Source organism: Stenella coeruleoalba (assembly GCF_951394435.1).
Source record: "Stenella coeruleoalba genome assembly, chromosome: 18".
Lineage (NCBI taxonomy): Eukaryota > Metazoa > Chordata > Mammalia > Artiodactyla > Delphinidae > Stenella > Stenella coeruleoalba.
In genome coordinates, this window is record NC_137164.1 from 23,770,930 (window position 1) to 23,796,863 (window position 25,934).

Consider the following 25,934-nt stretch of genomic DNA (forward strand, 5'->3'; position numbering starts at 1 on the left):
GCCATGAATCCTGACCTCACAAAATACTCCCCAATGCATTTTATTCGAGAAGCTTTGAAATACAGTCAGTATAAGGCAGATTCTGATTTCTTTCTTATGTGTAAATAAGTACAAATAAGTATGGAACAGAGGCCCCGAATGAACATGCAAAATTAAAGCCGTCTTCCTCTGAAGTATCCAGACTGGGAGATAAATGGACTCAAGGAGTCATTGGTCAAGCCAGAGGAGCAAATTCTATTTTCTTAAACAGAAGCATACACTCACTCATTTCACTCTGTCTCAAGCTCAATAACCATCATAAAATAACCAGGAGTTTTGCCTTCTTTTTGGCAATGATTTGATGCAAGGTGCCTGGAGGGAGAGCTATGTAACTTAAAGCATGCTTGCTATTGCCAAATAGACTTTGGCACACGGTCTAATGCCGTATTTATCATATGCCATTTAAAATGAACTGAAAAGATAAATGCAGACTACCACACACACAGCTGACAGATCAGTATTAATTTGATTGCCTTTGCTAACATGCAAAATAGTTTTCCACTCAGAAAATTAGTGTAGTTCCACCATAAGGCACACACATACACACACACACACAGAAAGAGAGAGAGAGAGAGGAGAATTTGTTTATGAAGCCAATATCTGGGACAGTATAGATAGTTTAGGAAAATCTAAAAATCAAAGAGTTGGTTTCTCCTTTCTATGTCTGTAGTCAGGAAAAATTCCTTTGTGGCCCATACTATATTAGTAGCTTCAAAGCTGCTTATTAAAACTTGGATTTTTTTTAACTCTAAGAAGAACTTGCCTTGAATCATTTTTGTAAAACAAGAAATAGAATATATAAAATGATTTAATTAAACTTTAAATAATGACAAATTACATTCACTAAGTTCTTACTATAGGCCCACTTCCATATAAGCATTTTAGTATATAACCTCATTAAATCTTTATAGCTGCCCCATGATGTACAAACTGTTACCATCCCCATGAAGAAGCTGACACACAAAGGATTCCAATAATTTGCACAAGGTCACCCAGCCAGGTAGTACGGTGGGACCTCAAACCCAGGCCGGCAGACTTGAGACGCCCTGCTATTAAAACCACATTAATCTACTTCTTTCATGAAAAGAGGAACACAAGCGCTCTGAATTTATTCCCCTCTGACAAAGGCAACAGGCCACAAGATACTTATGTAATAACCTATAGTATAAAAAGCATGGACTTGCGAATCAGCTAGAGTGGAATTCAACTTCTAATCCTGCCACGTTGTAACCTCGATCAGATAACTTAACACTAGGTGGACCATGGTTTCCCTGTTTGCAAAATCTGAATGATAATCACTACCTTGCAGGGTTGTAGTAAGGTTTAGAGATAATGAATACAGAGCAAAATGCCTGATACAAAGTGTGTGTATAAATGGTGTAAGAATAATAACAATAATATTCCATTGTCACTCCATCATAATGTTCTTTGTGACCTTTCTGATGCTCACCTAACCCGATGTGAAGTAACCAGTGGGGATTATATGATGGAAATCACTGGTACATTAGGTAGATGTAGACATAGAGCTCTGGGTTTCCTCATTTCCAAAAGATAATGAGGTCTCCAGTCTATTGAGCTAAATTCTTAGCCAGAAAAAAACGATAAGTCCCTGGAGAACGAGTACGTCTCATTTTCTAGAGGGCTATTGCCTCTTAAATATCACTCTGTTGAGCTCCTGCCTGGAACTCTGCAGGAGATGGCTGAGGATATGACTACCTGCAGGAATTCATGCACCTCACAGGCCAGCAATGGGGATGTGTCAACTTTTGCTTGGAAAAATAGAGATGAGTATAACACGGGATTATCCTTCCCAGTTATGCAACCTCAACTAGAAGTCTTTTAAAATAAACTCACTCTGATGATCTGAAAATGAATATAGTGATGACGTCCATTCCGGCACGATCGAGAATCACTGTTTCCATGATGTGGAAATAGATGATCTTTCTTCTGGTCTAGAAGTTAAGGGCTCTCAAAATTTTGCTAACAGGCTAAGAATAGGTCTGAGTATTCAGATGGGCTGATAAATGACTTTTTTAAAACATCTTTATTAGAGTATAATTGCTTTACAATGTTGTGTTAGTTTCTGCTGTATAACAAAGTGGATCAGCTATATGTATACATATATCCCCATATCCCCTCCCTCTTGCGTCTCCCTCCCTCCCACCCCTCCTATCCCACCCCTCTAGGTGGACACAAAGTACGGAGCTGATCTCCCTGTGCTATGCGGCTGCTTCCCACTAGCTATCTATTTTACATTTGGTAGTGTATATATGCCCATGCCACTCTCTCACTTCGTCTCAGCTTACCCTTCCCCCTCCCTGTGTCCTCAAGTCCATTCTCTATGTCTGCGTGTTTATTCCTGTCCTGCCCCTAGGTTCATCGGAACTATTTTTTTTTTAATTCCATATATATAGTGTTAGCATACGGTATTTGTTTTTCTCTTTCTGACTTACTCTTGAAATATTTTTCAGGCTGGATATAAATGGAACTTACCTGATGGGATGTCAATGGCATTAATCGTGAGATGGGCAAAGGGCTGAGTCTCAGGCTTGTTCCTTCTGGCCAGATCTAACCATGAACCTTCCACCATGGCTGGAGATGAGAGAAGCCATGTTAGCTCAAAGAGGAGTCACACTAGGGGTTTTCAAATATTTATACAGATCCATGCTTACCTTTTTCTGCTCTGATGTGTTGTGATTTAACGATATGTTGCATTTCCTGCAATAAAAAGAAAAAAGAATTTTATTTATACACTCTTTTGATAAAGCAGTTAAGAATTCAGGACTGTCGGACATACAATAAATTAATCCTCTTTCCTTCAAAATATGCCGGAAGTACACAGGCAGTAAAATTTCTTGATGTTCTAAGTAGCTATAAAGGGAAGTTCACCCCAAAGAATTATGTTGATGTGCTTAAAAAGTAGACTACACACATACCATCCAATAAAATACTTTGGACAATAAGAGGAAATAAAAGACAATGTAAATTATAAAACACGGAATCACTGAACATAATTAAACATTTGTAGCAGGTACACAAATGGAGATGAAGTTAACTAGGAACATAACAATTACCACAGAATATATGACCCCCTTAAATTTTTAGAGAGTCTCTTTTTATGTCTGTTTCATTAGTGAATTCCTGTTAAATGTTGAAGCTCAGCCCATAAGAAAGAGAAAGATACTTGGTTTCCAGTGGTTAATCTTTTATTTTAAAAAGTCACAGTGTATTTAAAGTACCACATGGAAGTCTAAGAGCTTTTTAGATTACCAATCATTAGCTTAAAATATTGCCACAAATAGAGGTTTAGAAGTGCAAGCCAGTAAAAGAAAGAACTCAAGTACATAAAGAACGTAGGTAATTGCATACCTCAATTTGAGCCCTGACAATGAAGGGTCCAATAAGTAACTGCAGGCCCACCTGAATCAAGACCTTAGCTACCATTAAATAGTAAAGTGATGTGGAGGGAACTTCAGGCTTTGACTTCAGTTCAAACCCCTTCTCAGTCACCTACAAATACTGAGGATATTAACAGCACCTTTATCATCGGTGGCTGTGAAGACTCAATGAGATGATGCATGTAGGCACTCAGCAGATGTATGGTAGCTCCATACATCTAAATACTACTAGAAACACTCTGGAGAGATTCCTCATTTCTCTGTTATTGGGGTGACCATCCATGCTAACTACCCCACCCCCTCATGATGTTTGAGAGATAAGCCAGATAGCTTAAGTTCTTGGAATGTCTGGAGAGAAGGGCTTTGAGATAGCTGATAGTTAGATAGGTAGAGGCTATAACAAAACTTAACTGTTAACAGTTGGAAGGGTTCTAGTGGTAAAATTACATTGATTCTTCTCTCTGCCTTCAAGACCCCCAAGAGAGAAGAGAATCAATTCTATTTTTTTTTTTTTCCTTTTGCGGTACGCGGGCCTCTCACTGTTGTGGCCTCTCCTGTTGCGGAGCACAGGCTCCGGACGCGCAGGCTCAGCGGCCATGGCTCACGGGCCCAGCCGCTCCGCGGCATGTGGGATCCTCCCAGACCGGGGCACGAACCCGTGTCCCCTGCATCGGCAGGCGGACTCTGAACCACTGCGCCACCAGGGAAGCCCCGTTAACCACTGCGCCACCAGGGAAGCCCCTCAATTCTATTTTTAAAGACCCTTGGAGGATAGCACAGCTGTCTTCAGTTACCTATTCTAACATCCTAAAGAAGTCACAGCATGACTGACTTTTAGAAGGAAACTTTACAGCCTCATCCAAGGCTACTTCCTGCCCTTGCCTTTGACCCAGGGCACTGCCCTGCACAGCCCTGGGAGCATCTCTGCAGGAAATTCCAGGCAAATGATGGCTGGCTCTTTTAGGTTGTGCAGTGCAGTGGCCCTTACCAGGCTTTGTTCCTCTCCCCACTCCATCCAAGATTTATTTCTCTCCCCTGCTGACTGCCAATCTCCCAAGTCTTTTCTCATGATCTTTGGATTCCCAATGGTACCCTGATTTCTGGAATTTCCTAGTTTAGTCTTCCCTGCATTCACAACAGGGATTTATATATGCACAATGTACCTATTATACACTGTGTATACCTTTATACATTTATATATACACAGTGTATCTTTTACCTTTATAAATACATAATACATTACATATATAATATATATATAGTGTATCTTTATTGATTGTATATATCTTTTTAACATTTATAATGGAGATTTATACACACACAATGTTTACTAAACATTGTATATAGCTTTATACATTTATGATACAATATATCTTTAGACATTGTATATCTCTTTATATACTTATATATGTATATATAATGTAACTTTATCTGATTACTATCTCTTTAAAGATTGGAACAAATAGGAACCTGGGGCTTCCCTGGTGGTGCAGTGGTTGAGAGTCTGCCTGCCAATGCAGGGGACATGGGTTCGTGCCCCGGTCCGGGAAGATCCCACATGCCGCGGAGCGGCTGGGCCCATGGGCCATGGCCGCTGAGCCTGCGCGTCTGGAGCCTGTGCTCCGTGGCGGGAGAGGCCACAACAGTGAGAGGCCCGCGTACCGCAAAAAAAACCAAAAATAGGTACCTGGATGACAGTATTTCAGAGATTTAAAGCTACCCCTCATTTTCCCTCTAGCCCCGATCTGCCTCATCCTCAGAAGGAAGAGGGGAGAGGGAAGAAGGAAGCAAAGCGAAGTATGACATTTGGTGCCTACAAATGCCTGCTTGGTGCTTTTCTATTGAGAAAAGCACACATTATTGAGAAAGACAAGGTAAGATCCATTTTGCTAGCTCCGTGGTTCTCAACCTTGAACACGCAGCACAATCTCCCAGAGGGCTTGTTGAAACACAGTGTTTCTGATCTGCTTGGTCTGGGGCGGGACCTGAGAATTTGCATTTCTAACAGACGAGCTGGTGTTGCTGACCTGGGGCCTCCATTTGAGAAGAGCAATCCCTCTCACATCCCAAAAGATTTCAGAGATGAGCAAATCTGAGATTTTCTTGAAGCTTGAGACCAGGCCAAAGGAGCAGCAGACAAAAGTCACTGATTAAGTGGGCAGGGAGAGTTTGTTCTCTCCTACCTGGGAATGAACTTCTCCTGCCCATTTAATCAGCAGGTGCTAGGTCAGAGCTGTCACGGAAACTTTTCAAGAAAATTCAATAACCAGTGCCATTCAGAAACACTTTCAATGTCTGCTTAAAAAAAAAAAAGTGTGTCATGACCCAAGATGAATTAAAACTTGAGCTAAAGGCCGATGAGGTAATGCTGCTTTCATGTTATGTATTGTTGGGTATCCAAGAATTGCAATTCCTCTCATGAAACCCTATAGGGAAGTTTCCACATGAAAAACAAAGTACGTGATGTGTCTATAGCTCAGGCTACAAAAAATGTAGTCTCAGTATCTGTTCTTATATCCCTACCCCACCCCAATCTTTTGAACTCAAGATCATTGTTATTTATGTGCACAGATATCAACCAGGAACATAACATTCTTCGAAGACTACAGTTTTAGGGTACCCTGGCCCAACTCCAGCCAGTCTAACTCAATTAGTCTGATATTGACTTGGTAGCTTTTTACAAGAACCTCCCCAGGTGATTCTAATATGCAGCAGGCGTTGAGAAACATTATTACTAATTGAGCATGTCCGTGAATGGTTGCTTGGCGACAGCTCTATTTAGTCCTAGATTTATTATATCCTCACGATTTATATATATTCCAAGTGTTAAAAATTAAATCATCCCTTACATGTGCAGCCAGCAAAAAGCCAACTATCTCCCCTTGTGTTACCCCGTTGGATTCACGTTAGAATCAGAGGCTGGGTAACTAGTACTAAGCTCACTTTTCAGACTGGAAAATGGAGGTCAAGGGAGAATAAGGATGCCCCTAATAGCTCTGGGGCTTGAGCCTACACCTTCCCAGTCCTCGTCTAGAGCTATCAGCCCACCCCCCTTCACAAGACGTGGTCAACGAGCCTACTCCTGGAAGCTGGCAGGAAAGTATCAGTGGCCTGGGATGGGGTTCAGGACATGCTACCCCCAAATATGGTGCTTTGGCAAGTGGAATACTTTAAGCTAAAGGATTCTGGGAAATGGCAGAGGCAGGAAGGACTACCTGGCTTTGTCCTTCTCCCCTGAAGCAGGTCACAGACCCTCACGGGAGAAGTGCCTTACCACTGGGAAGAAAGGAGCCTCTTCATCTCTTAAGACGGGAGGACGCCTAGAGGAATCTGAAGCAACAGGCCTTGCTCCGTTTCCCCCAGTTTACCATCCTGAGCTCAGACCCTGTCCTGTCCTGTCCTGTCTCATTTATCTACACCTTTCCACCCTTCACCAAACTGAGTATAGAAACCACTCAGCTTAACTATTCCTGTGGGTCTTCATTTCCTAATGATGCATTTCCTGCGTCACATAAAACTTACATTAAATAAATTGGTATGCTTTTCTTTTATAATTTATCTCTTGTCAGTCTAATTTACAGGGCCCCGACTGGTGAACCTAAGTGGGGAGAGGGAAGGAATTTTTTTTCCCTCTCTATACCTGTCAGGAAATTCTTAGAGGGTGGTCCCCTCCCTGAAGTAGAAACTCTGAAAGGAGACCCACCTTGACCAGGGATCTGACAAAAAGGAACCTCAACATCAGGAAATATGGTCTCAGAATTCTTGGGGAGGGGGCTTCAGAAAACAGCAGGCTCAGAACCTGCCATGACTGGTAAGCCATGAGGGCCCTGGACGTGGGGGCCTCACGTCTCCAAATGTGACTCCAGCAAGGCCACTCCACAGAGCAGGGCCACTCGTTTGGTCATTTTTCTCAAAGCTCAGATACTTTGCTATGTATACACCAAGCACAGTTTTCTCTTGAATGGCCCCCTAATATTTTTAATTTTCAAAATTATAAGAAAGTCTTCTAAAGGAGTACCCAAACTTCACCCCAACAGACAATTCCATTTACTTCCTAAGCTTTGCACTTACGTTTATTTTCATCCACAGTAGTCCTCTTCTTTTGTCCCATTAATTAGAGTGTTTTAAAATTTGCAGAGTTCTTTAGTCCCAAATTGAATCATTCAGGCATTGCTTCTGGTTTCTTTGAATGCAGAAAGTTCTGATTCATCTATTAATAATTTGGGGAAGACACTACAAAGAACATCCTAACTCCTTTCCTCTGAACAAATTATTCACATGAAAGAGATCTTTTAAAAAATGTTATACGTGTTTTATCTTATTTTATATCCAGCTGTAAATTAGAAAAAAAAAAAGTTAACTCTCTGGATGCACGTTCAGTGCACTCACATGTTGTCTACACTCTCAGAATGCCCACAGCTTTGCATAAAGAAGTATAGGCGGTTCTGATACACCTCCCAGCAAAGAGCCTCCAACAGAAGCCAGAAACAGTTTCCAGGGTGAGAAAGCTGGGCGGACAGCCCTCCGTGCGATATTCTCTTGGCTGAAAGCTACTAAAGAGAACCCAATGCCCTGCTCCCCAGGAAGGTCAGCGATCTACCTTCTCAGAATAAAGCATGTTTAGCATCTGTCACATGCAAGGACAAAGAGAACCACCCCCTGATTCCCAAAACCTACTCATGACCATTAGGATCACCTGTAAGTTACTAAGAAAAATCCCATGAATGAAGGAACTTATTTATGGTCACACTGTAACAAGTAGGCTTTTCAGCGAATTTATGCATTTCTTAAATAAGCATAATTTGCGCCTAAATTATGAGAGCTTCATTTAACCCTTCAAAACAGGACAAAAAGGAAAACCGACCTACTGGTAGACAGCCAAAGCAATCGCTGCCAGTTCAAGGATAGAAGAAATCCTCTGACATACTGCCACCTAGTGGACACTGTCTAACATTGCCAAGCCTGGGCTCCCACAGCCAGACCTCGCAGATTTGAAACTGCCGTTTTGCCCCCGACTCCAAAGTCTAAAAACAAGACAGATGCGGAAGTTTCACAACATTTGAAAATCTGCTCCTTGTGGTATCTTCCTATTTAGACTGCGCTGAGTTTTCGTCTTTGCTGTCCGAGTACATCTGAACAGACAAGAAAACAACCGGTATGATTTTTCTTTCCTTTTTTTTAAAAACTTTCGACTTTTTATTTCACTCATAGAAAAAATGTTGGGATTTCACAATTTCTCCTCCAAGAAAGAAAGTACACAAAAGATCAATATGATTGTGTAACTGTGGTCTCTAGGACTGCTTCTCTTTAACTTCTCCTGAATTCAGCATCCCAGAAGTACGATTCCCAGGAGTGTGACAGGGAGACTGCTGGGACAGGCTCCCTTGGACATCTTTAAAAAATATTTTTGGGGCTTCCCTGGTGGCGCAGTGGTTGAGAATCTGCCTGCTAATGCAGGGGACACGGGTTCGAGCCCTGGTCTGGGAAGATCCCACATGCCGCGGAGCAACTAGGCCCGTGAGCCACAACTACTGAGCATGTGCGTCTGGAGCCTGTGCTCTGCAAGGAGAGGCCACGACAGTGAGAGGCCCGCGTACCGCGATGAAGAGTGGCCCCCGCTTGCCACAACTAGAGAAAGCCCTCGCACAGAAACGAAGACCCAACACAGCCAAAAATAAAAATAAATTAATTAAAAGAAGGCTCAACATTTAAAAATATATATATATATATATATATATATATATATATATATATTCTGGGAACTTTTTTCAAAATAGGGAGGAGGGAGACATCCCAGAACTGGCTCAGTCTTGATACATCAAAGCCACTTAGGAGAGATTGTACTCCGTAAGAATAAATATAAACACCTATCAGTACTTTCAACTTCTTTTGAGTAATTATGGGAATTTAGCTCCAGGTTAATTTAAACATTTACAGCAGGGCTTCCCTGGTGGCGCAGTGGTTGAGAGTCCGCCTGCCGATGCAGGGGACGCGGGTTCGTGCCCCGGTCCGGGAAGATCCCACATGCCGCGGAGCGGCTGGGCCCGTAAGCCATGGCCGCTGAGCCTGCGCATCCGGAGCCTGTGCTCCGCAACGGGAGAGGCCACAACAGTGAGAGGCCCGCGTACCGCCAAAAAAATAAAAAATAAACATTTACAGCAAACGCTTAAGCCAGCCTTTGCAAACTCAGCTGGATAACTGCCCCAAACAAGACTTTGACAGCATAGCAATTCAAGAGCGAATGTTATTAAATTGGCCTCAGTTTGTTTGACTGAAGTGGTTTTTTTTTGGTCTTACAAAATCATATGTATAAATAGATTTAAATTTGCACTGAGGACACTCCCAGCTGTAAAGATTCCCTGCAAAAAGGTCAAGTTCCTGGAGTCTGGCCTTATCAGACTGAAAATCCCACCTGTTCATTGTGATGTGAATTGTGTGATCCGTGTGGGACCTGTCAATCAGCACAGGAGAAACAATTTGTCTAGCCAGATGCTTCCAGAAACCACTGGCACCAGCTCCTACCTGGGGTCTCAGGTGGCTGGCTCCCCCTGCAATCCCAGTAGCAGCTGCAGGGACATCTGGCTGGTTGAACAAGGATTTAACACCCCGTTTGCCAGATATAATACAGGGTTCCTACACTGTTAACATATGTAATGCATTCATTTTAACATCTGAATGATACCCTTCCTGTAATTCTTCTCCAACCTAGCTACAAGAATAGTGTTTTCATCAGCTGAGTTAGCACATAAATGCCACATGTGGGTTGCTTCTGAAAATGAATAGGCAGTTTCCTAATCTTGCAGAGAAATCCTGCAGACTTCCACCTTGTAAATAGCTCAGAAATCCATCCTCTCCTCTCCAGCCAGAGGACCACTGCCTTCCTTCAAGCTTTCATCATTTCTCATGAGGATTCCAATAATAACCTCCTACCTCCTCTCCTGATCTCCTGATATCCTCCAACTGGTCCATTGCTGCTAGAGTGAGCATCAGAAAGTCCGCATGCGAGCAAGCCCCTTCTCTTCTTTTTTGAAAGGTTTTTAAAAATTCTTATAGGTTATTACAAGATATTGAATATAGTTCCCTCTGCTATACGGTAAGGCCTTGTTGGTTATCTATTTTATATATAGTAGTATGTATATTTTAATCCCAAACTCCTAATTTATCCCTCCCCCTACTTCCCCTTTGGTAACCGTACGTTTGTTTTCCATGTCTGTGAGTCTATTTCTGTTTCGTAAATAAGTTCATTTGTAGTATGACAATACTACAAATACTACTTAGTATGACAATCTCTAGGTCCATCCATGTTCTGCAAATGGCATTATTTCATTCTTTTTTATGGCTGAGTAATATTCCACTGTGTATATATACCACATCTCCTTTATCCATTCCTCTGTCAGTGAAGTCCCTTCTCTTCTGAAAACCCTCCAGGGGCTGCCTGCAGACTTCAGGAACAAGTCTACGTTCCTTACTTACCTGGGCTTATAAGGCCCTGCACGACCAGGCTGGTTACCATTCCAGACTCTCCAGCTATTCCTCCCCTGCACCCCCAAACTCCATCACCCCTGAGGACACTCTGGACACTCAAGCCACACAGAACTACTTAGAGTTATTTCTGTCTGCAGGTCTCCTGCCCTCCCATCCATGCAGACTTGGCGTACAACTGCTCCCCTGGAGAAATGTCTTGCTGTCTTATCGATAGCTCATCTTTAATTGTAAAGATTTTTTTTTCCCTTGGCTCACAAGGCACCGAAACAATAGCCACCAGGTGTTGTGGAGCAACTAAAGAGACAGGATTAGAACTGATGCCTTAGCTTCGCTTGCCTGCTCTCCGAAAGCTCACGTGGAACTTCCAGTCCACGGGACATGCGGGAACACTTTGTATGCACCTGGATGGAGCTGGAGGCCCCCCCAGCCTGTCATGAAGAGTCAATGGTGACAGTTTGAAAACACCTCAAAGCAAAGAACTTTAAGAGCAGGAGACATTAAGGTTCTGTCGCCTAAACACATGTCATTCAGCTAGAGTGGAGCCTGTGCTTCTCAGCCCAGATCCCCCGGAGCAGAGCCCTACAGGGCACCGGTCACCAGCAGGGAGAGGGCAGGAGCATTGGGAAGGGGGAAGGGCAGCTCCCGGCCAATCCCCACAGGGGAGGGGGAGGGGAGGGGAGGGGGAGCTAGGAGGGGCCCAGGGTCCAGCAAGTGTCGGGGCTGGGGAGACAGTAGATAAGGCATAAGCCCCCCTAATCCTGAAGGTGAGAGACTTGAATTTGTAACTTTACCCTCTCGTCCCTAAAATTCTTTATTTCTTACTATGAACTACTGATTTAAAAAATTCTCTCAAAGCCAAAGTCCTCTCCACAGGATTCTATCTCCCCCGCCCTCATGCACCCCGCTCTGAGCCCCCTCATCTCTTTGTCTCCTCACTGAATCAGCCACCAACCCACGACCATCTCTGGAAATTCTCAAGAAAGAGCTTTACCAAGAAAAATGTGGACTGGCCTCCTCCTTCCACCCCGAGTACAGTCAGCGAGGGCTCATTTCTACCAGAAAGAAGTCTGCTGATTGGAAAAGACATGTCTTTGCACACACGTAATGTACTCTACCCACCGAAGGGCTAAAGAATACGGTACCCTTGTTTTCCTAAAGCAGAGTGATGCTTTCCCGGCAGGGCGATGGCTATGCTGGGAATAGAAAATTAGTTTTTATTGTTTAACCTTCATGGTTTAAATGAGGAAGTTTCTGCTCTAGGTAAAGGTCCCTTCGGGTTTTCATAAAGCAGCCCTATGACAGCAATATTAGTCTTCATAAAGAGCCCGATTTTACAGTGTTCTGAGCTAGCGTACTCATTTATAAAGTTTCATCTAAGGGCTTGGCAGGGTAACTGCAGTGGGGAATCTTGGGCTAACCGTGCTATTTACCACGTCTCTGCTCTCTTCTGCCACTTGAAACATAATTATGCCACCTCACATTGGCAGAACTTCTGACATTCACAAAGCCCTATCTCCTCTGTAGAAAGCTTACTCTCACATCGACTCTTCCCCAGTATTTCTGACTGCTACAAATGGATAAAGGGGAACAGAGGTACCAGGCCAGCCACCGTGGACCAGTGAGGCCAGGGAGGGAAGGGGCAGGATGGCTGTGAAGGTCCTCCAGACTCAAAGTCCCTATATGGTGTTCATGCCCCAAAGAGGGAAGACGCTCCCTCTTGAAGAAGCAGGAAAAACACCACACTTGGGAGCGACCTCCACCCCTTGATGAGAATCTTCCAGGCACTGGTAATGTGGCTATAGCTTCCGACAATATTAAACAACCAGCCAACTGATGACACCAAGAGCAGGGATGAGCACAGATCACTCATGTGTTCATTAAACGTGTTCTTTAAACGTTAACTGAGCGCCTACTCACTGTACCTGTCATTGGCTAGAGAAACCGAACATCACATAGTCTCTGTCCTTGGAAAGCTCACATCTGGGTGAGTCAGACCCACACCCGGCTCCTGGGGTCAATGCTATGATGGGGTGAATACAAGAAGCCCTAGGTGTGCACAAAAGGGGCCCCTAACCCCAAAGGTGGGCAGGTGGGCATCACTGGGGGACTCTTTGGGAAGTAATGCCTGAGCTAAATTTTGAAAGACAATTAGAAAACTGTACACAAAGAAGAGCCTGGAATGGCACATAAAGAACATGCGCAAAGACCCATAATTCATCCATCCGTTTCATCCATCCATCCATCCCACAAAGCTCACTGATGGCTGCTAGGGCCAGATGCTCTGCAGGATGCTAAGATGCTGCGTGTCCTGGACGGATATCCTCTCTGCCTTCACTGTGTTTATGGCTGTAGCAGGGGGGCGGGGGTGGGGTGGGGAAGGGCACAGCCAGGTTAGGGAACTTCTAGCACCTTCCTGAGGTGGGTCCACTGAGCACAAGCTGAGGTGGGGTGAGGAGATGGAACCACAAGGTAATGAGCCTGGAGAGGCTGGCGTTGGAAGGAGAGTTCCAGAACACTAAAGGCTTTGTGTTGTGTGTTCGGCAGCTCAGACTTTATCCTGATGACTATAGGGGGTCCACCAAAGGATTTCCTTAAGTAGAAAAGTAAGATCTGAATTTGAGAAGTCACTCAGCTGTGGAGAGGATGGACTGGAGGTAATGTGAGTAGGATGGGGTAGGACCTACTCAGTAGGACCACTTGCAGTGGTCCAGATGCAAAATGACAATGGTGACGGTGACACCTGTGTTCAGGTGACAACAGCAGTGACACAGAGTAAAGTATGTGAAGGTTTAGTAAGGAGGTAGAATTCCCAGGACGGGGGTGAGGTGAAAAGCCAATGAGTAAGTGTCTGAGACCATCTTCTGGCTTCTGATTCGGGGTGATGGAGATAATATCATAGTAATTCACCACAAAAGGGTAGCTCAGATGAGAAGCAGGTAAAGGCACCGAGGAGAAGAGATTCTGAGTTCACCTCAACTTTCTGATGAAGATAAGCCTTACAGTTTATAATTATCAAGATTATTTTTACTGCTGCTACTGCTGCTATTCCCACCTAGTGTTCTCAAAGGGCAATGACTAAGGACTGGGGTAGCACCCTCGTGATGAGGAAGCTACGAGAGAATGGACCTCTCCAGACCCTGAATCTCAGAAAGTTCAAGCAAACATTTATTGTCAGGTCACCTCAGATACAGACTGTTCTCTGCAACTTCCAAGACCCGTCTTCTCCACACGACACAGGCTGAATCCTACCTCTTAAATATAGTCATTCATTCATCAATGGCTCCCCTGTCCTCCAGTGGCCCTCAACTCTTCTTAGGATGCTTAAAACACCTCTTTGGTCAGTATCCACCCTGAAGCCTTCTTGTAAAGATGGGCCAGCCCTCAGCCCTTCTAAAAAAGGATTTCCCACATCACAAAGTCTACTCCTAAACAACCGAATCAGAATCTTCGTAACAGATCTGGGAACCTTTTTCTTTCTTTTGTAAATAAGGTCCCCAAGTGATTCTTAAGATCAAGCAGGTTTGGAAAACGCTGCTCTAGGGCACGCCATTCTCTCCAGTTCCACAGGCTGTACTTCTCCTAGGACGAGCCACTCCTGGTGGAGCAATCCAACCATCCTTTACCAAGTCCCCTCCAACTGAGGACCCTCAGTCTTACTGACTTCTGAGCTCAGATCTTAGCTCAAATCTTAGCTCAAGATCCCCATGCCACATAACGAGATGCTCCTCTTTCAGGAACGTCCTTCTTCTTCTCTGTTTCTTTAAAAATGTCAAGCCAGGATATCTGTCCTTCCACCCTGGAGTACTTCTAGCACGAAGATAAGCCCACCTCTCACAACATCACTCCCTGGTTATTTCCCTCGTGCAGACCCTCCTACCTTTTGCCCTGGGTCTCCCCTGAGATTGAGCGCATCATGGCCAATGGCCCGTTGTTGGGCAAAAGGCAGTAGGTGGCCTTGGTTTTGCAGGAAAATTCTGTGGGTCATACTTTGGCTTTCCCATGAAGGCAGCTTTTATAAATGCTAGATATGATTGGGGTTGATTGAATTGCAGTTCCCAAAACTGTTATGGCAGAGATGAAATCCCATTGGAAAACCACTACATGACTAACATCTTGATTTGGGAACATCAGTGCCCCCAAACCCCAAGTTGCCTTGTGGGTTTACAAGAAACTTTCTTGGGACACATACTCTTATATACAAAAGCAAAGAGATAATGAACGGGGTTTAATTTTTCCCCTTGTTTCTGCTGTGTGTGTATTAACTAAAAAGCAAATGAGAAATAATGGCTATGTTACAACTCCAGTGATTACAATTTCATAAACAGTTAAGATCTACTCAACTTTTAATTGATTTCTTATGTACTTTAGTTTTAAAAATGGGAATAGGCTTCCTGTAATAATTGACATTGGAATTCTAAGGAACAAGCTTTACAGATGAAAAAAACAACCACTCAATCTGATGAACTTTCTGGTTTTAAATTAATGTTCTTGAATCCACAAAACCTACTAAAAACTGGACAAGTGAGAATCAAGGTCTATTCACAGATCACAGATGCATATGACTAAATGAACCTTTGAAAGTTCATCAGAAAGATGCATGCTATTAAATCTACCTTCAAATTTCTCTCTCTTCTGGAATCTAAATAATCTTAAAGTACTTTAACTTTTAGAAAATAAAATCTTGACTGTTCCAATTTTTCATAGACGTGTATATATACAGAATTACCTCTTGTTCACATAGTGAACGCACTTTCCTGCCTTAATAGGGTTTAATGAGTACTGGAGACCACTTATTGTCCCCCTAGAATCCATCCTCTCCTCTCTCCAGTTAGTTATAGGCAACCCCTTTCCTCAAGCTTTGGTGCAAATGGTTGCCCCGCTAGAGACTACAATGTGTAGCCTACTTTGACATGACATCCATGTGTCATTTTATGAATAAGTTCCAGCCAATAAGATGCTACTAGAAATGACTGACGCCTCAACTTCCAGGTACCGCCTTGACTTTTTCTTTCTCCCTTTCCTCTGTCTGGAGATGACAATGTATGGACAAACCAATTTGGATCCAGAGATGGAAGGTACCTGTTGAGGATGGAGGTGCCTTCCTGCCAGCCCTGAACTGCCACCTCCAGATTATTGCACACGAGAGAAAAATCTTCTATCTTATTTTGTCCAATGAGTGATGAGTCTCTTTGTTAGGGCAGCACAGACTATATGAAATAACAGTGAATATATGACTGAGGATCAAAGGGCTGTGAATCTTGGGTACATCATTCTTAGTACCAGGAGATAGTTTCATTTGTATTGGGAATCCTGCAGGAGATAAGGCCAACTAGGCACTGATTCCCAGGGAATAAAATAAGAATTCCAGGTAAGAATTAATGGTTCAGTGATTATGGCTCTGGTCTTACTCCCCATTTTCCAGTAAATCTTTGGAGGCTCAGAGACTTACTGACTCCAGGAAATGGTTAGTCAAGAATATGCTAACAACATAGCTTCCTGGTAGTCATCATCACCATTGGCTTTTCATAGTCTGGGATGAAATAAGAGAGTTTTACAAAAACATATAAGAAGCCAGAGCTGTGTTTTTGGTTCACATTGTAAACCTGCCTCTATATAGTTTATAAGCTATGAAGAGGCAAATAGACCTGGGGGAAAACATGATTAAAGCAAGAAGTCCAGATGAACAGAAATTTCAACAAAAATTAACCTGTCGTATGATTATATGGAGGCATTATTGCTTCAGGCTCTAATATTAATAATTATCAATTATAACATTGGTGAGACATCCAGTAGATGTGAACCGGGCTTATAACATTCTGAGTGGCTTTGTGAGTTGGTCAATGACTCATGTTTATTTAAAAATATGAGTTTACAGAGTTCAAGAAGTCATCAGTCATTTACTTGTTCTTTTCCTTCAATCTTGGGTCTAAATTAGCTGTGATATATTCAGATGTGAGCAAAGTGGCTGCAGTTCTCGTCCTGATGGAACTAACTGCAGGTTCGTTCCAAGATCTCTAGGCATTTCTGATTGTGCAGCTTCTTCAGGGAAGAATTTTTAATGCTCCCAAACGCACATATTTATTTATCTAAGTATTAAATAAAAACGTTCCTGTATAGTAGCTACCTTATAAAATATTCACAAAAATATTTTGAAGCCAATATTCAAATATACAGATACATGTAAATCACCTTGCTTCCTTCCAGCATCCTAGGGAGGTCCCCTTGAAGGCACTGAACACCCCACGTTGGAGAGCAAGGGGATTGGTGTGATTTGTATATTGATCTCTCTCCTCCCTATCACCCTTTCAGATACATTTCAAAGTAAGTTTCAGGAAGTCTTTCACAAACAGGTACCCAATGTGAAATCAACAAGCAGGCATCCTAACATCGAGTAGAGTCACATCCCAGGGCTCAGGATGTATAAATATGTATAAACAGATGGCTTTCCACTGAGCCTGGTCGGGAGGTCTGAAGACCAAGTGCTACTCAGGCCTGAGCCCCCCGCACTGCTCCTCAGGCTGGCAGAGGCCAGAGAGGCGGCCAAAGCTGGAGCAAGAATTGCTTTATAAATCGGACACCGTATTTGTACTAGTGTTTTCTTTATTGTCATAGACTGTTATGAGAGACTTTGTAAATTGTGGTTGGTAGGGTTGGATCACTAAGAGGCTTTCAGAGTTCTGTGCTGAAGGGAAAAAGAGCCAAGAAAACCCAGCCACAAACAAAAAAGGCAGAAAGAACAGCATTACTTGTCTGACCAAAGACGGGCTGGGTAAACAGCACTTTTTGCACACATAGAATGTGATACTGTGCTTATGTCTAGCATTTGTTACCATGGGATGCGGAGATCTCTCAGTAATGATTGCAGCCACAAAAGTGATTGTGTTTTAAGGGTTCACCCAATATCTATATTAGAACTGAAGCTAAGATACAAACCTACTTATGAATGCCTGATACATCCATCCTATTTTTAGCATCAGCAAGAGAAATGACAAATTTGATTATTTTGACAAGATGTGTAGACTGTCACCTTAACCAATAATCCTCATCAAAGGATAACACATTTGGCAAATCATTATTTGGCCAAGGTAAGAGAAGGGTAAGTCCTTGGTTAAAGGACAAGTTATAGCAAAGTGCCTAGCACAGTGTGTGCACTGAATAAAACTGCTTGAGTCTAATGATAAGATGAATAACGTGTGTCTCCTTCCTAAAGAGTCTCTTGTCTGGGGGAAGAAATGGCATCTTCTACCTCCAAACACACAATGGTATATTATGACAACTTCTTATTCCTTAAAAAGAATTACCTGTGTGTAATATTGTTACCCATGAGTAACAATCGTATAGCACAACAAAAGCAAATATTAAATTAATGAAATAAAGTTCTACTCATCCTGTGAGTCACACTAGTCTGTTAGTATAATTAAAGCTGTGTGTCTTGGGAATTCCCTGGTGGTCCAGTGATTAAGACTTCGCCTTCCAGTGCAGATAGTGCGGGTTCATTCCCTGGTCGGGGAGCTAAGATCCCACATGCCTCACGGCCAAAAAACCAAAACATAAAACAGAACAACATTGTAACAAACTCAGTAAAAACTTGAAAAATGGTCCACATCAAAAAAATCTAAAAAAAAAAAAACCAACTGTGTGTCTTTAATAAGAGCAGTTGACTATTCTTGTCTGCCCACAAGTCTTTCTCCTTCTGGCTTCCCAGGCACTGAATCTCTCATAATTAGTGTTACTCATGTGGAATGAGGCACCCTGTCCACAAGCTCCTAAAATAGTGAAAATTCTTTCATTATTGTTCATCAACATCTTTAAGTACAAATTGGCTTATCGTACCCTCTAGACAGTCAGAAAGCTCAAAGGAAATGGGACAATGAACAAGTAAGTTCTGATGGGGGAGTTAGCAGCGGAAAGTTCACCGAGGGAACAGAAGTGTAGGACTGCCAGGGAGCAGCTATTGGCCATGTCTCTCCATCTGGCATTTGTTTTCACTTAGGACGTGAGATAAGGCTATCACTTTAAAAAAAAAACAGCAAACAAACTGTCCTAGTCCCATTTTTGAATAACCCAAATTACACTCACTCATTCAAAATAATTTCCTATTATATTAAATTATACACACACATACATTCACACACATAAAATGAGGTCTACTCCAAGGTGTATGTTCTCGTTCATGGAGTACGGCTTTGCATAGTTCCATCTTTACATTACCCAATCTTATTTTAAATGCCTCTATAGAGTTTTCTAGCTTTGTACGTTCCTTGTTAAGCTAATTTTTCAGGCTTTTAAAAAATTATGAATGAAATCTTTCATTCATGTTTTCTAATTATTGTTTGAAATGGGGGCAGCTAGTGATTATTACCTATTAACTATTTTTTTAAATAAATAAATTTATTTATTTATGTTTGGCTGCATTGGGTCTTTGTTGCTGCGCGCGGGCTTCCTCTAGTTGCGGCGAGTGGGGGCTACTCTTCGTTGCTGTGCATGGGCGTCTCATTGCAGTGGCTTCTCTTGTTGCGGAGCACGGGCTCTAGGTGCGCGGGCTTCAGTAGTTGTGGCTCGCGGGCTCAGTAGTTGTGGAGCACAGGCTTAGTTGCTCTGCGGCATGAGGGATCTTCCCGGACCCGTGTCCCCTACACACTGGCAGGCAGATTCTTAACCACCGTGCCACTAGGGAAGTCCCTACCTATTAACTTTTACAAACTGATTTACTTTGCTTGTAGCTTTTCAGTTCTTTTGAATTTTCCCAAGTACACAATCATATCACGTGCAGATTCTACCTTCTATATATTTTATTTCATTCTCATGTGTAATTACACTTGCTGGCACATTCTGAACAATGTTAAATGACATGGGGACAGTAGGCATCTTTGGTGTATTCCCGATATTAAGAGAAATGCTCCTGTTTTTCATCATTAGCTAACTTTTAGTTTGAGCTATTTAGGATAACATCAAGAATCCATCCCGTTCTGTTTTCTAATGGATTTTAAACATCAGAAATAAGTGCAAAATTTTGTCAATCACTTCTCAGTGTCTATGAGATGATAACATTTTTCTCCTTTGACCTGTGAAGATGAACCATCCTTGCATTCTCATAGGTAAATGTTAATGGTATCTGTTCTTCTTTTTTTTTTTTGCGGTACGCAGGCCTCTCACTGTTGTGGCCTCTCCCGTTGCGGAGCACAGGCTCCGGACGCCCAGGCTCAGCGGCCATGGCTCACGGGCCCAGCTGCTCCGCAGCATGTGGGATCTTCCCGGACAAGGGCACGAAACCGTGTCCCCGGCATTGGTGGGTGGACTCTCAACCACTACGCCACCAGGGAAGCCCCTGTTCTTCTTAATATTACTTATTTTCCAAATTATCTTGGCTAATCTTGCATACTTATTCTTCCAGAGGAAACCCAAAGTATAATTTTTAAGAACCAGAACACCATTGAAATTAAAAGTTTATCTCTTTTTCATTGTAAGGATATACAATATGGGTTGATTTAAACAGAAAATTAGGAGACAATCATTTGCCTAACCAGAATTACCTTAATTAGAGGTTCAGCTTTGAACTAACAGATTGCCTCTGGTACATGTCAATGTTTATAGATAGACCACTCAGTATTTAGGAGGTGAGATAAAAAACTGACTACTGAAAATGAAACATAAAACAAAAACAATAAAAAATGAATTAGAATTTGTCTTTCTCTGTCTGACTTAACTTCACTAAGTATAATATTCTTTAGGTCCATCCGCGTTGCTGCAAATGGCAATATTTCATTCTTTTTTTTAATAGATCACTTACATGTGAAATGTAAAAAACAATACAGAAGAATGTATATATGCAAAAACAGAAACAGACTCACAGACAGAAAACAAACTTGTGGTTACCAGAGGGAGAGAGGGAGGGAAGGAGGGACCAATTAGGAGTATGGGATTAACAGATACAAACTACTATACATAAAATAGAATAAGCAACAAGGATTTACTGTACAGCCCAGGGAATTATATCCAACATTTTGTAATAACCTATAATGGAATATAATCTGAAAAAAAACGGAATCACTTTGCTGTATACCTGAAACTAACACAATATTGTAAATCAAGTATACGTCAATAAGAAAAGAATAGCAAATTGAGTATTAGATTTCACAATATATAGCTCAGTAGATCCTCTTTTTCCCAAGGTAGGTCAGGATTTTTGACGATAATTTTAAATTGAGGGTCTTGCAAATGTTATGTCTTTCTCTCCTCCACTAATATACGATCCTTCAACATACAGCTTAAAATGCCTTAAGAATAGGCTGCTTAATTTCTTACTGTATTAATTAAATTAATTAATTATACATCTTAAATAGACCTAGAAGTTTCCTAAGGATAGTATATAATCAACATGTTTATTGCTGATGGTGATAAAAATGTCCCAGTGGTTTTCTGCAACTTGCTTCAGTGTTCTATTGTTTTGTCCTATTGCATGTTCAGAAAAATGATCAGACCTGCTCTATCTAAACTTTTAAAATATGTCTTTGATTAAATCATCAACAATGACAATGAATTAGTCATAACGGTGATAAAAGTAATATACAAACATTTAATGAGTGCATACTATATTTCCAGTACTGTGCTTAGGTCCTTTACATCTTTTATTTCAAATCAGCCACAGTCCTGCTACAGAGGGATTGTGAGCTCCACTTTTTAAAGATAAGGAAGCCAAAGCGAAGAAATGTTAAGTATTTTCCAAGATCACATTTATTTAATCATAAGTCTATCTGACTTCACATGCCACGATTTTTCCCACAAAATATATATGAATTAAGATGATGTGAGCAGAGGTAAATACAGTATAGTAGCCATTCAATTTCCAATTTCTTTCCATAGTAAAAAATCAGAAGTTACTCATTTTTCTCTTAGTTTTAGTAGTTTAATTTTTTGCAAAATCAGGAAAAGAAAATGTTATAGAACTTTAAAAAATGAATTAGACTAGTGGAATTGCTGTTGCTATAGCTCAAAAGTTACAAAGTAAGATAAAAAGATCCATTTAAATGCACATTTTAAAATATGCATCTACTGCGTAAAGCTAAGCACCTACACACTATAACGAAAATGTCATATTTTTAAGCAATAGCTCTTATAGATATTAGAACGATATGTACTTCCTTGATTCTACGATGTATTTTTTTTATATTTCAGAATCTTTGAAACTGATGCAACAAGAATCTATAATGATCATGTTTAATTCTCCAGTTCAAATTTTTTTCTTTCTTTGTGATGCACGAGATAAAGTAAGCTGAAAATTCGTGGTGTCTTAGATTTGTTGAAATATAGCAAATATCAGTTTTAAGGGTTATACAAAACAGCTTTATCGCCCTACTTCTATATCCAATACATATCCTGTTTTTAAAAAATGCTATTACTATTTGTGAAACTTTAAAAAAGAAACTAATTCAATTTTAGTTTAGATTTAAGGCATTTGCGAACTTTAGTATTTACTCTAAGATGATCAGAGATAGCCCAGGGAGTTGCAAACTAGACATTGGGATGTATGAGTGGATGCAAGAATCCATGCAGATGTGCACGCAAGTATGCAATGTATACAGATGTGCATGCACTGGAGTCACGGGATTCTACCCGGTTCTTGGGGAGAAGTAAAATAATTGCGAGGCTGCAGAATTCTCAAGTGACTTTATCCAGGAAAGTAAAACAGGCAATTATTACAGGGTTTCTCAATTGAGGCTGTCAGTGTAGAGAAGTGCTCCGTCTTCTCTGTCCCCATCTCCTCCCTTCTCACCCAGCTCTCCCGGAGAATGAAAAATGGACAGAGAATTTCCATCTCACCCACCACACCAATTCTTGCTCTATGTGCTTTACCCCCTCACTTCGGATGACAACAGTGGACCAGCTATAGTTATTCTCAACAGAGACCTGGATCCACAGATGTGGAATAGAGGTTCCTACCATTGCAAAACCAGATATAAAGGAAGTAGCCAGCAGAGAATCCTGTGAGCTAAAGGAATGTCTTCTAAGGCTGGGAATTCAAACTAGCAAACTGACCCAATGACTACCACAAACCATGTTTGTCCTCTTTCCAAGTGTGAATGTAAATCCCTCCTCCAAAATAAGAGAAGAAAAGAGAGAAAGAAAGAAAAGAAAGTAAGAAAGAAAGAAAGGAAGGAAGGAAGGAAGGAAGGAAGGAAGAAAGAAACAAAGAAAGAAAGGGAGAGAGAGGGAGGGAGGGAGGAAGGAAGGAAGGAAGAAAAAGAAAGGAAAGAAAGAAAGGAAGAAAAGGAAGGAAGGAAGGAAGGAAGAAAGAGAGAAAGGAAGGAAAGAAAAGAATATTTGCATGAATGTTGCTGGTCACCAAAACTAACCACTACCAACTTCAAAAGAATTCTGCTAATCCCGCAAAAAATTCTCTTTAGCTCTTTTACAAATTATTAAAATAAAAAAGAACAAAGTCAACAGCACTTAGCCAGTTTTAATTTTCAATATTAGGAGAGTCATTGAGGGCCCTTGACTTATTTCAATGTGGACTCACCTTTTGTACAGCTGCTTGAAAGGCCTGTTTAATTCTCTTACACGAATCAGGTACTAATTTTGAGTCTTGACTCTCCAGAGTTGTGTCTTGCAAATCCGTGTTTTCATGGAGTTTGAAAATTCTATTAATGCAGTGAGTGTCATCTTCTGATATTCTATTAGGATCCATCTGAGGGGGGAAAAATGTGAGGACGTCAGAGTGGTTATCACTGATCATTCTGTTATCTAATAAAGTGTGACTTAAGGACAAAAGAATTCATTCTTGCAAGAGTCATTATGTCCCCAACAACTAATAGTTAATACAATTACCATCGAGTTGGTGAAAAAATTGACTTCTAATTCATTTTTATGAGTAGCTGGCTACCATCCACAACACACCTGTACACATGTGATTCATGGGGAAATTATCAAAATCGTCTGACATTGTAAAAGTGCTCACTGAGGGGAGGGGAATCAAAGAAATTACATGCGTTCAGTACAGGGAGAGACAGCCTTTTATCTTTAAGTCCCCCCCCCCCCACCCCATGCAGCACGCTATGTGGGATTATGAAGCCCACTTGGATGTTCAAAGCATGAAACCTATATAAATCACGTGAAATTAACATCATGTTCAGCTGCCATGTTTGCCTGGCCTTTTCCCTTAATCAATGTGTGGGTTTTTTGGGGTTTGTTTTGTGGTACGTGGACCTTTCACTGCTGTGGCCTCTCCCGTTGCGGAGCACAGGCTCCGGACGCGCAGGCTCAGCGGCCATGGCTCACGGGCCCAGTCGCTCTGCGGCACGTGGGATCTTCCCGGACCGGGGCACGAACCCATGTCCCCTGCATCGGCAGGCGGACTCTCAACCACTGCGCCACCAGGGAAGCCCCAATGTGTGTTTTAATCAGCTGAAGAGGGGAGGGAGAAATCCATTTCCTAGCCCCAAAGAAAATCTGAAGCCAGAAGCATTATTTCCCTTTTCGTTGAACCTCTCATCAGTTTTCTTAACCTGGAGTGGTACGTCTGTCAGAGGGGGCCTGAGAATGTGTGTGGTGGTATTTGGTGTGAGCTGGGATGAGGAGGGCTCATGGTGTGAGCAAGCTCTGTGGATCCATGCTGAGGGGATGCTAAAATTCTTGTAGTGTACTAGATAGTCCCACCCAAAATATCCCCATTACGTTACTAGCTGGTCCCCTGGTTAAAACAGGTGCCAACGAAAGCATTTCTTCAAGTATTACTCTTTTCTTAAAATGGTCTGCCAGCTCCTCCTGGGGCTCCTACAAGCCTTTGTAGTGGTTTCAACTGCCAAGTACATAGTAGAGGTAATTAGCTACCTGATTGTTTTAATTGGTTTAATTTTTAAGTGGTTTAATTTATTGTCCTCTTCTTTCAAAAAATTCAAGGTGCTTCATGTGCATTTGCTTATGACTAGGTACAGGCTAGATGAAAAACAGGGAAAATTATGTAAGTTTCCAATAACCAAAGCCCAGTCAATTAATACCAAGTCTCTCGTTCCCTGGTTTAATCATCTTTTTGAAAGTCATCAGAAGATGTGCAGGTTTATTAACCAGCTGTCAGAAGGAAGCTAAGAAGGTACCCTATCCATACCTGAGATTCTCAAAATGAAATAACAGCCTTTCAACAAACGTGCACCCGCTAATACAAATTTTATCATTCCACTTTTGCACGGTGTGACTCGGGAAGCAAAACTATTTGCAATCCAAGTTTACTTTTTATTTCTTTAAAATAATTAGTATGAATCAGAATACCTGAGATTTTATATAAAGCAAGTGTTCAATTCCATACTTTTTTTAAAAAGCTCACTTATACCAGTAAGTTTCACAAAAAAACAGAGACGCCTGGACAACTGATATGAAGAGTCGTTGGGTTCAGACCTCAAGAAAGAAGAATCCTGCAAAAGGCCGCAGCTGGCTCACCACCAGAAAGCCGCTGAGCTAAAGGAACAGTGTGATATTAGTGGGGAAATGCCTGGGTACCCTAACATTGGTTAAGCTCCAGTCCCGCTGACAAGCTAAGTGTCATCAACAGAAGCAGCAGTACTGGCGACCCTTGCTATGGAAACTAGAGTCCAATCACTTGCAACGTTACAGGCTCACCCAGAATTTGTTAGAAATGCAGACGTTCAGGCGCCACCCCAGGCAGTGCCTGTGAATCTGCATTCTAACTGGATCCCAGGTGATTCTGATGCACGTTAAAGTTTGAGAAGTAATGCTTTCAAATACCAAAGATACAAATATCGATTGTCTGCTATTAAAATGTCTCCAAATTTCTTTGGACACCAATTTTAAAAGTTTTTCACAAGTAATACCAATTAGTATTAATACAAAATTACTGAAATGGTCAATAATGGCTAAGGGTTTAATGCAAAGAAATATAATGCAAAGATTTTTGTCTCTTCTCTCTTAAAAATATGTCCATGCCCAGGTCCCACCCTTGGCCAATTTAATCAATATCCCTAAGGGGAGGGGTCAACTGAGTCCCTCTCCCCAAGTGTT

At 41.8% G+C, this 25,934-nt stretch overlaps 1 protein-coding gene across 1 annotated transcript in view; it reads right to left on the bottom strand.

The window, feature by feature from the left end:
- The window catches only part of TNFSF11 (TNF superfamily member 11), a 36,018-nt gene that overhangs the window by 4,210 nt on the left and 5,874 nt on the right, over window positions 1-25,934 (bottom strand). Inside the window, exons 2-4 of the mRNA XM_079902819.1 lie at window positions 23,443-23,610; window positions 2,712-2,757; window positions 2,533-2,631 (exon numbers count right to left, since the gene is read on the bottom strand). Of these exons, the coding sequence (XP_079758945.1) occupies window positions 2,533-2,631; window positions 2,712-2,757; window positions 23,443-23,610 (313 nt within the window). The remainder of the gene's footprint in view (window positions 1-2,532; window positions 2,632-2,711; window positions 2,758-23,442; window positions 23,611-25,934) is intronic.